The sequence below is a fragment of the Balaenoptera physalus genome, assembly GCF_965194825.1.
Source record: "Balaenoptera physalus genome assembly, chromosome: 13".
In the NCBI taxonomy this organism is placed as follows: Eukaryota; Metazoa; Chordata; class Mammalia; order Artiodactyla; family Balaenopteridae; genus Balaenoptera; species Balaenoptera physalus.
In genome coordinates this window covers 34,205,860-34,218,822 of record NC_138892.1, presented here as the reverse complement: position 1 = coordinate 34,218,822, position 12,963 = coordinate 34,205,860, and the positions used below count along the sequence as shown (strand labels likewise).

The window sequence follows — 12,963 nt, the reverse complement described above, 5'->3', positions numbered from 1 at the left end:
CCTGGTGATCACAAACTCATTTGCATAAACACTTCTTAGCAGGGAACTCAATTTTTGTGGTCTCCACACGATCTACTAAGAAGTTCATGATATCACGGTGTATCACTAATTCTAAAACTCATATTCTTCACACAGAAATATTTTAAAATCAGGTTGTATATCACAACTGATGGCATCTTACAACTTAAAACTGATAATGCCTGTACTTTCTTAGTATGCATCAATTAGATCATGATACTTTCTGTAATCTATAATGTCTTGAAATCCATTAAATGTAGTATGTTATTTCTTGGGTCCAAAGTGTCTGTAGTGGATTGATCAGTTTCCTCCAAAATTTCATGTCTACCTGGAAGTTCAGACTGTGACCTCATTTGGAAATAGTCTTTGAAGATGTAATTAGTTAAGGATCTCAAGATTAAATCGTATCGGATTCAGATTAGGCCCTAAATTCAATGACTAGTGTCCTTATAAAAATAGGAGAGGACACAGAGAGACAGAGAGACAAAGGGATGAAGGCCATGTGAAGATAGTGGCAGTGATTGCAGTTTTGTTGCCACAAACTAAGGAATGCCACAAGCGACCAGAAACTGAAAGAGGTAAGGAAGGATTCCCCCCTACATGGAATGTGGTGCTGCCAGCACCTTGGTTTCAGACTTCTGGCTTCCAGAAACATGAGAGAATAAATTTCTGTTGTTTTAAACCACCTAGTTTGTGATATTTGTTATGGTATCTTAGGAAACGAATATAATGACTTTCACTACTTCAAGCTGGTGGCACGTCATAAAAACCAAACCAATGTTTGAAACTGTATTACTATGGGAATAATTATTTTTAAAAGCTAATTTTAAAAATTTAAAGTCAATTGATTTTTCCTACTCTCTCTACATGGTACTATAGCAAACTGTTAAAAAGTTCATGTCACAATTAGGCATTTAATTTTTTTGTTGTTATTAATGGAATTGGATCGGTGAATAATTGCAATTTGTGAAGAAACACTGAACTATTTCCCAAAGAATATATTATATTAGTCAAACCCATAAACTTTTATTGTTATACAGATGAAGAAAGTTTTCATTTTAACAAAATATTTTATTGTTCTTGATTTTAAAAGTCTAAGGATACTTACGTTTTCTTTGTAAAGGCATGACAGCTAAGAAGCGATAGGTGACATTGATGGCTCCTGAGAAATTAGATAAATCTTTGAAAGTATGCACATAGCGTTCAGGATTCAGTTGATGTGTAGATGTTTCCCTTACAAGTTGTTTGTCTCCCTCCTGAATGCCAAGAAGGCAGAGAAAACAAATAAATAATAGATGGTCATGGATTAAATAAACTTTCTCCTTACACAATAAATATATGGGTCTGATATATAATATGGGTATTATATAAATCTCAATTACTGGCACCACAAGCTGTAGATAATTATCTTTAACCTGAATTCCTACCTAGAGTCTCTGTTCCAGGTATATTCCACTTTTTATACTATGTTTACAATTGCTTTTCTACAGCATACATCAATAGTGGCATTCTCTTGAAAATAATAACAAAAAAATCTCTATTTGAAACTCCCACTGCCTTCATGTTAAAATTCAAATTCTTTACAATAATTTAAGGATCTTAAAACTTGACAGTAATCTCTTTTACAGTTTCATGTAAAGCGAATTCTCACTAGATTCCCCATATTTGAGTCATATTAAACTATTTACTCTTCTTCAAGCCCTGTCCAATAAAAGACCAAACATTATTTCTATGATTTTGAAATTTTAGGAATGATTAGGAGGATGCAGCAGTGAACATAATAGTTGGAGTCTGGATAACTTATTAATCAAAAAGTTTTAGTCAGTCACTTATGTGGCCACTCTAATCGAAGGCTGTTGAGAATGGACAGCCATGGTCCTCGTGACATAGTAGTATTTTTTTCAAATGTCTTCAAGATAACTCAATTAGGATACATTTGTACAAAGTCTTCAAGGAAATGTCTTTAGACCTTATACTAGTCTTTTCCATGATGTTTTCTTGTTGCTTGTGGGTGTAGAGGGGGAGGGGGAGTATTCCAATGGAGGTGAAGTTTGGTCCTTTTTTATTTAAGACCCTCATTATCGATCTGATAATGGAATTATGTCATTCAATCTTCAGGATGGTTTATATTCAAGAAAACGTTCATATTCAGCTTTAAAAATATCCTGTTAACCACTAATTGCTTTGTTTTATCTCCCTTTGATATAAGTTCAGTTGTAGATTTTGATTATCTAATCACCATTTGATCAAGCCTCTATTGGTTATACATTACTAGCAAAATGATGACTTGCTTGGCTTTTGTATATGGTTTAGTACCACTGGTAGACTATTAAGGCAACTAATTAGAAAGAAATGTTTCTTTTTTGGCAAAGTGTCTATTGTGCTGTGTGAGTTATGTGGATATTTCTACTATTCAGTATAGGAATGGCAGGTCAGGCATAGGCATGCCATTAAAACTACAGAGAAAGTGAATGCATTAAATAAACTTGGTCCTCATGTTTTTGGCTGTGGTCAATAAAACTTTAATCAATTAAACCTTGTTCTAAAATATTAGAAAGGATGCAAATACAAACTTTACCTCAATTGGAACATTCACTACTTTGTGTCAAATTAAAATATAAATGGAAAAGTTGACTACCTCAAACTTTTAAATCTATGACGGGGCTGAGATTGTCTTAGAATAAAAATTGAGAGTAGTGAACCCTGACTGGGAAGAGCTATCAATCTGGTCCTTGCTAAATGAAGATTCATTCTGAATATCTTTTCTGTATATTCAATTATGTTTAGGAACCTATAGTTGCTCTTTAATACCGTATTTCTGTATTTTATATTGACGATGATTTAGACAAAGAAAAAATACTTTAGTCTGATTTATAATGTATTTGCCATCTGTAAAATTATAGAGTTTCAAAATACATGATATTAAACTTTGGAGTCTAGTTAGCTTATAAATGTACTCATTGAATATCCATTGAATTCTGATTATTTTAAATTCATTGCACATTAATATTTTCATCTTTGTATTTCTGAAAACCTAAAAAACATCACGAAAGTTTTCAAATGAACAAGTTTAGGATTTCTAAAAGGTAACCAGAGACTCAGTTCTGCATCAGCTACTTTAATAGTAATGTAATGGTGTACACAGTCAATAGGGTGTAGAAGAAATATCTAGAAAAATCACAGTAGTCACAACACTGAATTGATTTTACCATTCTGGTCTCATGTGATATCACATTCTAAAGGAAGTGCAGGATACTGAATATCTCTTTAAGAATTCTATCGTGAACACGTAAAAATCCAGACTTTTTCTGTGATAAGATAGAGTACATTCATCCTGTTTGAAGGACATAACACAATATAAAATGAAATGAAACTTATATGAAAGCACTTTATTAAATTCTCAAGAACAGGTTTCTTTACACTTTTCAGCATAAATAAATCATGCAACTTTCATCTGAGTCTGTCTTGTTGGCTGCTTTCCAGAAGCATCTACCCGAACAGCCAGGCTCTCCCTGGATACCTTCTTTCTGTAGCTACTATGCTGTAGTGTATTTCTCAGTAATAAGACAAAGCTTCACGGCAATCATTTTCTGGATAGGAAGGCAATTCAATGGACTAGCTACAGACTAAATATATACCCTAGAGGCTACTTTGAAGACGCTCACAGCCGAGAGGCTAAGTTGATTGGACATGCAGTGTCTCTTCTACTTAGTTTGCCTTGTAATACTATTTGTCTCTTACACTGGACTTGGCTTTCTTTCCCACTGAAAGGCACATATGCCCCTAACATGTAAGCAATAAACTAAACTGTTACATGCTCAGATTTGGGGGCCACTGATAGATTTTCTAGCAAGAAAAGTAGAATAGATGTGCTAAATAACTCCAGAGACCTTACTACTGTAATTGTTTATCTGATTTCTCTGAATTATAACTATTATTTCCCCCTGATTTAAGAAAAACAGAAAAAGAACAACCTGCTAATGTCTCTACTTAGAAAATTGCATGCATTGTGATATTTTGGAGTCAAGAAAGAAAATCAAGTCAGATAATTTTAGGAAAACTGAACAAGCACAGATAAAAGGGTTGAAAAGGGAGAAGTATTAAAAAGAAACTGCATTATACCCTAGTAGGAGGCCAGTTTTCCATGGTTATTAGACATTTTTAGAAGAACAATTTTAATTTTACACGAATGATTTAATGAATATTTCAAATATTATACATATTAAGCCTTGGGATAAAATTTAGCTCAAAATGCAATTTAGGTAGAAAACATCATCTAGTAAACAGTGAAAAATTAAACTAATAAAAATATTGTCATTGAATTGTCAATATGGGGGTGTGCTTGTATTTAAAAACCATTTTAACTCACTTTTTCTAACTTAATATAAGTATTTAAAAATAATTTCAATTTTTAAAGCTAAGAAGCAAACAATTTCTTCTCTGCACCTGGGATGATTTGCAAATTTGACTAGATATATGGCTAATGTAGCAAGAAAATTTTCATTGAGAAAGTACTCTTTAGTAAGAGCTACTTCATTAAATCACACTTTTTAATTAGGTGGCTAGGACCTATGTTTAGATGGAAATGCATAAAGAGAACAATAGTGTTTGACTTTCATATGGATATATACTCTATTACTTCTTACACATTTTATAGTGAATTTGAAGCTGTTCTATTCCAAAAAGACATAAGGATGTTTGCTGCATACAATAATCTTTTGTCTACTCAAAGTTAAATATTGAAATTTCACTTGAAAGTATCTTATATGCATCATCATTGAATACAACAAGCATCTTGCCAATACCATGGTTTTGATTTACAAGATGTGATAAACTTCTACCAGTATATACAGATGCAAGAAATAAATTTTTATCACAAAATTAAATCATTAATCAAGAGCTCCTCTAGTTAATTTATGATCTTTAATTCTATTAATTAAAAAATAGCTGAATCGGGCTTCCCTGGTGGCGCAGTGGTTGAGAATCTGCCTGCCAATGCAGGGGACACGGGTTCGAGCCCTGGTCTGGGAAGATCCCACATGCCGCGGAGCAACTGGGCCCGTGAGCCACAACTACTGAGCCTGTGTGTCTGGAGCCTGTGCTCCGCAACAAGAGAGGCCGCGATAGTGAGAGGTCTGCGCACCGTGATGAAGAGTGGCCCCCGCTCGCCGCAACTAGAGAAAGCCCTTGCACAGAAACGAAGACCCAACTCAGCCAAAAATAAATAAATAAATAAATAAATTTATATAAAAAAAAAAAAAAGCTGGATCACCTGGGCCTTGCTCTATTGTCCTTAAATTTCATAAACCTAATAACCAGTTTAAAAAATTCTAAAATGCATATCATTAGTAAGTTTCTCCAGTTTGCTATGTTTACCTAAATCATGCCTAGTCAAATTCTATTAACTGTGGTAACTTCAGCATTATGAATTGACTAAGGATGATAGAATGACGAGTCCACAAGATTAAGAGCTATACTTGAAAGTAAAGGCTTAGGCAGAGTCAAGATCTAGGAATCTGACAGAATTTCGCCATCAAAGAACAATGCTAACGGAAGCAAGATGCTTTACAGAAGACTTCCTAAGAGGATCTGCACAAACTTAGATCATGTGGTTGGCTCATAGGATATATTTAGAATAGTATCTGGCAATTAGTAGGTAGTTACCAAATCATGTTCAATTAATAAAACATTTTACTAGGAAATGCTCTCTGTAGTTATTGTCAGATTCTCTCTAGCTAAGATATTAATTGAAACTTTTAGCATGCTTGTATGATAGAATGTATTTTCAGGTCCTCTATTTGTCCAAAGGCTTTGATTTTCTGAAATGTGTGAACAGGAATAATTGCATAAAGATTAGAATTTTCCCAGATATCTTAAGCTCAATTCAGATAGAAAAAGTGAATTACTCTCCATATTACTTTCATATTACTCTCATCAGATGTGAAATTATATAATTATAACAAAAATGAATAATAGAAACAATTTGAGTTCCCACAATTAGTCAGAATGTGTCCTTTTGCATACTTTCATAATTCACTTAAAATCCATTCATAAATTATCTACTAATTTTACCTTTTTTAAACTATTGAATAGCTTTCACATAATATTATATTTAGTTCTTAAGGATCTATATTACTTTTCAGCGACCGTAAATGTATAACATGGTGGTCATTTAGGGTTATTCAAAACCCAAATGAGATGTCCCACATTGTAATAAAATGTTGCTTCTTAACAAAATAGCACAATTAGTATCACTAATTAGACAATGGGATTTAAAAATGTTTGATAATATTGAAAAGTAGAGAAAGTAAGGAGTAACACCTTTAAGCAAATTTTGTTTATTCTATTTACAGCAGACCCTTGAACAACACAGGTTTTAACTGCACAGTTCCACTTATAAGTGGATTTTTTTCCAATAAATACGTAGTACACTACACGACCTGAGGTTGGCTGAATCTGCTGACGCAGAAGTGTGGATATGGAGAGCCAACTGTAAAGTTATACCCAGATTCTTTTGACTGCCTGGAGGGTCAGTGCCCCTAAAACCCACATTGTTAAACAGTCAACTGTATTTCAAATCAAAGCTCAAAAATTACAATGATTTTATGCAATATTAATTCAGATGGGGATGATAGCTAACTTATTTGGAATTAGAGATACATATTTGAACCACTATATATATATATATATATATATGCATTAAAGAAAACATTGCAACATAAACCAGAACAATTGTAATGTTGGTAATATATAATATAAAAAGTAGCTAGATAGGAAATATACATGTTATAATTTTGCATAAACTAAGGCTATTTCAATAGCCTGGGACTGAAGTTAGGTTACAAGTGGACTGTCTGGTCCGACTTAGGCCTTATTCTGAACAAAGAATAATCAACCTCCAAGACTTACCATAACGTAGCTATCTTCAATGTACAAGTTCATAAACAGAAGGAAAATGACAAGAACTCCCAAGAATGAGACCGTAGAACGTTTTCGCAGGCATCGCATTTTATCTAGTGTATCAAAAATATGTTTCACTTGGTGAAATTTAAACATTCTCTCCTGTGGAAAAGAGGCATAAAATTATTAACAATTAATTTTGTATGCAAATATTTCTTCATCATATCAGTCAAATCCAGGCCTTTATAAAATCTCACTATTCAAATCTTGGAGCCAAAATTGTTTCCAATTTCACAATAAATTTGGCACAGGCTATTAATACATTAACAGAAGGATAATGTAGTGGTTTATATTGATGTAGAGTAAGGAAAAATGAAAAGCACAGTTATTTCTGAACAAATAAACATTGGTAACAATAATGTAAGAAAATAATAGTTCTTTAATGAGAAAGAATACAAATAAAAGAGAAAGGCAAACATTAAGGTAACATCTACCTCCTCATATTATAATGTAATGAAAATGAAAGAAACTAGAAATATGGGCCTAATACTGATCTCAGAGTAGGTGCACTGAAAAGAGTGATGGGGAGAAAATCTGGGTGAAAGAAAGAGAAGTGACAAAGGAAGTGAAAGTTTTGGGGGTGAACCCACACATATATTTGAGTTATAATTGCTTTGTTTATTTTTCCAGTAATTCTTGCTAAATCAGAGTAAATCCTGGAGTGGCATATCGACATTGCCTTGCTTGATCTACTACCTAGAAGTCTGGCAGTTTATAATGATTTATGGACTACAAAAAGGCAAAATTGGAGTCAGCAAGATTAGTGGAGGCCTAATGATTTTCCATTTCACTCTTCTACATTTTGTGATCTGCTCCAATTACAAATTCATTTAGATTACCATTTTTTAAAAAATATAAATATCTGGGATGATCAAAAGACCAGTGGAATCATATTTTATCAAAAATCAACTATAATCTGGAAATCATGCCTTGTTATGTACTAAGTCTCCCTGGGTTCAGCTTTAGGATGAAGTATTTATGGGCCTAAAGAACTTCAGGAGGTGAAAAGGCCTGCACCCCAAACCCTTACAACAATGTCTAAGAAATAGCCAGCTAATGATGTCTCTTCAATGAGTTAATGCAAGAAAACATTTATGAATCCTTGTAAATTATAGGAAAGAATATTAGGAATTGGGAGAAAGGAATGTTATAAGAATTAATGCCCATTTCCTTTGCCCATGTTTTTCTCTAGGGTTATTTCTTCTTGTTGATTTTTAGGAGTTTTAAATATATGTGTAGGGATGCACACATATATACTAATCTTTGCTCACGTTGAAAATATCTAAATATCTTTCCCAAGCACTTTTTGTATTTTCTCCTTTTTGGTATGATGTTTGCAGTGTAGTGGTTTATGTCAAATTTATTTCATGGATGTGGACTTTTTTGTATAATGCTTAAAAAATATCCTTCCCTATCTTGATGTCATATGGGCAGTCTCATTTATTTTCTTCTGGGATTTTTTGTTTTTCATAGATAGATTTTTTTTTTTAGTATACCTGTAATTTATCTTTGTGTCTTTTATGATATAGTGGAATAATTTATTTTATCTTTTCTATACGGAGAGCTGATGATCGGCTCACAGTGCATTGGCATAACTACTATTCATACCACCACTCCTAATTTCAAGGGTGTGGGCAAGCATACTCTCCTATGTACACAGAAATATAGAACTGGGTAATGGTAAACATTAATACTGTATACCAGACCAATATTGAATCATCTCTTCTTTTGGTTTGTGATGCCAATTTTAGAATAGGGTCACTTTCTAATTTGCATTTATGGGTCAAAAATGTATTTATAGACTCATCATTTATAACCTTTTTCAATAAGAAAATACATATATAGTACTTTTGAACCAAAATATTATAAGTGAAATTCTGTTGTCTGGTTCTATATTCTGTACCATACTGTACATACTGGTCCTGATTCTACAGATAAAATATTCTGTTTGTAAAAGATTTTTATCTGGATTTGGGTGCAGAATAAGGTGCCCCTTCATGTTCACTGCAGTTGTAACCTGCCTAAGGATGCCTAGGAAGGATAAGAAGCAGGATTAAAGCTATGGACTCTCCATCTGGGTGGCTAATTTCAAGAGAATGATGTTCTGGTAGGGCCTCCAGACCCTGAGGAGCTGGAGGGGATACCTACTGGGTGCAGATTCTGGATGCAGCTGAGATCTGTTAGCACAAATGCTTGTGAGTCTGGATGCTTAAGGCAGAAATTTCAGGGTCATCTGAGAGGAACCGTTTTGGAGTAGGGTCTGGTGTGGGGCTTATCTGTTTATAGTCAGTGGCCGGTCCCAGAACCCTGGTGCTGCCCTCTATATTTTAGGAGGTGCTGGATTCAGGTCCAGGAAAGAATGCCCCAGGCACACTCACGTGCAGATGCCTGAGGGTTTGGCTGGAAGGAAGAGGCGGAATTGAGGTGATTCAGGACCTATCCTGGGGGGTACCATGGGTTAGTAGAAAGCTTTACGTTACACATTCTGGTTCCAAAGAGGGCTGAAATATGGACTCAGATCTGTGAGCATGAATATAAAAGCATTGTGGATGGATGTTCCAGGGCCCCAAGTTGGTTGAGAGACTGGGTTAAAGGCGCATATTCTGAGCCTCGGGATGGCTTGAAGAATTTGAGAAGGGGCATTCTAGTAGAACAGGTGCTTTTGGGAGGGATTCTCAGCTGCAGCGTCTTCTTCTGTGAAGGACAGAGCAATGCGGTGCCTGGGCACACGCTTGAGTGTTAGCTGGGAGCAGGCTTTCAGAACCCATCAACTATGTAGCAGGCCTGAGCCCTCAAGTCAAGCTACTACTGGAGGAAACTCGGCCAGATAGCCTGTGCACAAATGCTTGAACTTCCCATCCTGGCTCATGGCCACCCATCCTTGGTGTACGTCTTCACCTCCACCCAGGTTCTTCTCACCGGAGACTCTCCACATCAATGTCAGGGCTCTTAGAACCACGACTCCACATTGCCCATGGATTTTTCCCACGATTTGTCATCAGGAGTTATTTCAGCATACACGTGAAGGTGTTTTCATCACAAATTTGTTTGAAAACCAACAAGTGAAAATATTTTAAATTGGCAACAGTAGAAGATGTTTGAATAATTTGTAGTGTTATTAGACTGAAGCCATTGACAATGTTGCCCTAAATGCATATTTGATGATATACAAAGGAGTTTATGAGACAGGTTAAGTAATAAAATGGGTATAACAACAAAAAAGATTTTTATCTGAATTTTGAAATGACAAAGGATTAGAATCTAATCATACACAAGTGACACAATATTTCTAAATGTCAATTTGGGAAGACTTGGCAATAGTATGAAATGCATTTATTCCCTTTAACTCAGCAATTATACTTCTAAAAATCTGTTCAAAGACCAAAAAAAATGTATTTTTGAGCAAAAGTTTAGCTATGGAATTGCAAAGCAGTGATGTTTGTAAAACAAATTGGAAACAATCTATAAGCTGTTAACAGTCATTATCTCAATGTAGCAGAACAATCAGGAATTTTCAATCTTGTTTTACTTTTCTAAACTTTCCATATTTTTAAAAGCACAAATATATAGTAATATTTTTAAAAGTTACTTTTAATTTTCAAAATTCTTTATTGTCTGTTGGAAAATAAAACACATTTTATTTCCTGGACACAAAAGCATAAAGAGCAAATTTTTTTCAAGAAAATAAGATTTAAAAAATATGTAACAACACTTTATGGTTATGCCTCTGGATGCTTGGAAAGTTGAATGTTTTAAGTTCAATATAAATGCTAAGTCAAGAAGAATTCCATCTTAATTCTATTTTTTTGAGACAAAAAGAAAATGTAAATTATGAGATGCAAACTGAATTTGCAAAGTTCAAATTTACATAATTATATATAGAGATAGTTCTGGGCAGTACATTTTGCATGGATAGCTCATTGAACCTTCATACCAATGCTAAAACTTTAATACTACTATTAGACCAATTTTAAGTTAAGAAAAACAAGTCTTTCTCATCTTCATAAGGGATGATTCCAGCTTTTAAATCTTAGAATTATTACAGAGTCTGCTCTATTAAACACTATTGGTATATAGTTTATTAATTAGGTTTCATATATTTTAAATATATTGTTGCCAACAGACTATTAACATATGTGATAATAATATGTGATATTGGTCTGTTGAATAAAATAAAAACAATGTAATAAAAATAAATTAAATTTTCTTGGCAGAAAGCAAAATTTTGATTAAATATATTTAACCTAAAACACACATAAATATATAACATTAGGAGGTGGGTGATACATGATATTTCAACTAGCATAAGAAGTGGTAAAAAAAATGTTTTGAAGACAAACTGCTGTGCATTTTGCATTAATGAAAAATAGAAGAAAATTAAACAGTAACAACAACAACAACAAAATCCTGGAATATAATTCCAAAGAGTTGACAAAACAGAAATTCAGTCCTTAGAGAATAGTGGTAGTCACCTAAGTTCTAACATCCAATCTTCCAACTTATAATCCTCCAAAATTCATTCAAAACATTCAGAGCACAAATAAACCTTCCATAGTATATACCCTCAGAATAACCAGGAGAAATATAATAGCACAAAGTTCAATTTACATATAAGTAAAAACAGTAACAGCCAGGACAAGAAGAATTGGCTGAGGAGCCTAAATCAGAGGTCAAAAGATAGACCAAAATATGTGTCATTTATTAAACAAACTACACCAGACTACACTACAGTAAAAGAAAAATTAAGAAAGCTAATAATCTATCCAAACTCCTCTCTCATCTCAAACATAGAATTACATGGATCCAGGAAAAAACAAATGAATATTCACAAAAAAGAAAACAAACAAACAAAAAAAAACCCAGACCAAAGTCAAATAAATTTATTGAGAAGAAAACTGAAATAGCTGAGAACTCTGATATTAGGCTTTTTGTTGTGCCATGAAGCAAGGAAGCTCTCAGAGGTTAGTGGGGTCACATCTAAAGAACACAGAAAACAACTTGAGGAGGTTTATATTGAGAAAATTTGGGAAAAAAAAATGATCAAAAAATGACTATGATTGATAGTAAAATACTGAATTAATATAAATTCATGATTATATTGTGATAATGAAAAGGAGAGAAAGAAAAAGTAAGAAACCTAACTGCCACAATTGGAGGTGATCACTGCATCATCTTCTGATCGCAAAATCAGTAATTGAAACAAAAGTATTAAAGTTCTCCCTCTGCATTTCCAGGAGGAACTGTATTTCATCCACAGTTGATGATGGTTATTTTCAGATACTGGACAACTGGGCAGCAAAGGGCAATTAACCTTGAGAAAAAGGAAACAAAAAAGTAAGCCCCATAATTTCTCCAGTTTGCTGCCAGGAGACAGTTTTTAAAAGGCAAGGCAGGGGCTTCCCTGGTGGTGCAGTGGTTAAGAATCCACCTGCCAATGCAGGGGACACGGGTTCAAGCTCTGGTCTGGGAAGATCCCACATGCCACAGAGCAACTAAACCCATGTGCCACAACTACTGAGCCTGTGCTCTAGAGCCTGTGAGTCAAAACTACTGAGCCTACATGCCACAACTACTGAAGCCTGTGAGCCTAGAACCTGTGCTCTGCAACAAGAGAAGCCACCACAATGAGAAGTCCAAGGGCAGACAGCAGAAGCAAGAAGAACTACAATCCTGCAGCCTGTGGAACAAAAACCACATTCACAGAAAGATAGACAAGATGAAAAGGCAGAGGGCTATGTACCAGATGAAGGAACAAGATAAAACCCCAGAAAAACAACTAAATGAAATGGAGATAGACAACCTTCCAGAAAAAGAATTCAGAATACTGATAGTGAAGATGATCCAGGACCTCGGAAAAACAATGGAGGCAAAGATCGATAAGATGCAAGAAATGTTTAACAAAGACCTAGAAGAATTAAAGAACAAATAAACAGAGATGAACAATACAATAACTGAAATGAAAACTACACTAAAAGGAATCAATAG

The 12,963-nt window shown here is 34.2% G+C and overlaps 2 protein-coding genes across 12 annotated transcripts in view; both read right to left on the bottom strand.

The window, feature by feature from the left end:
• The window catches only part of MGAT4C (MGAT4 family member C), an 828,975-nt gene that overhangs the window by 3,290 nt on the left and 812,722 nt on the right, over positions 1-12,963 (bottom strand). For all 11 annotated transcript variants that reach the window (XM_082419025.1, XM_082419029.1, XM_082419019.1 and 8 more), the window contains 2 exons: positions 6,928-7,080; positions 1,127-1,274 (listed from right to left, as the gene is read on the bottom strand). In XM_082419025.1, the coding sequence (XP_082275151.1) occupies positions 1,127-1,274; positions 6,928-7,074 (295 nt within the window). In that variant the 5' untranslated portion in view covers positions 7,075-7,080. The remainder of the gene's footprint in view (positions 1-1,126; positions 1,275-6,927; positions 7,081-12,963) is intronic.
• The window catches only part of RASSF9 (Ras association domain family member 9), a 417,955-nt gene that overhangs the window by 152,727 nt on the left and 252,265 nt on the right, over positions 1-12,963 (bottom strand). The window lies entirely within an intron of this gene.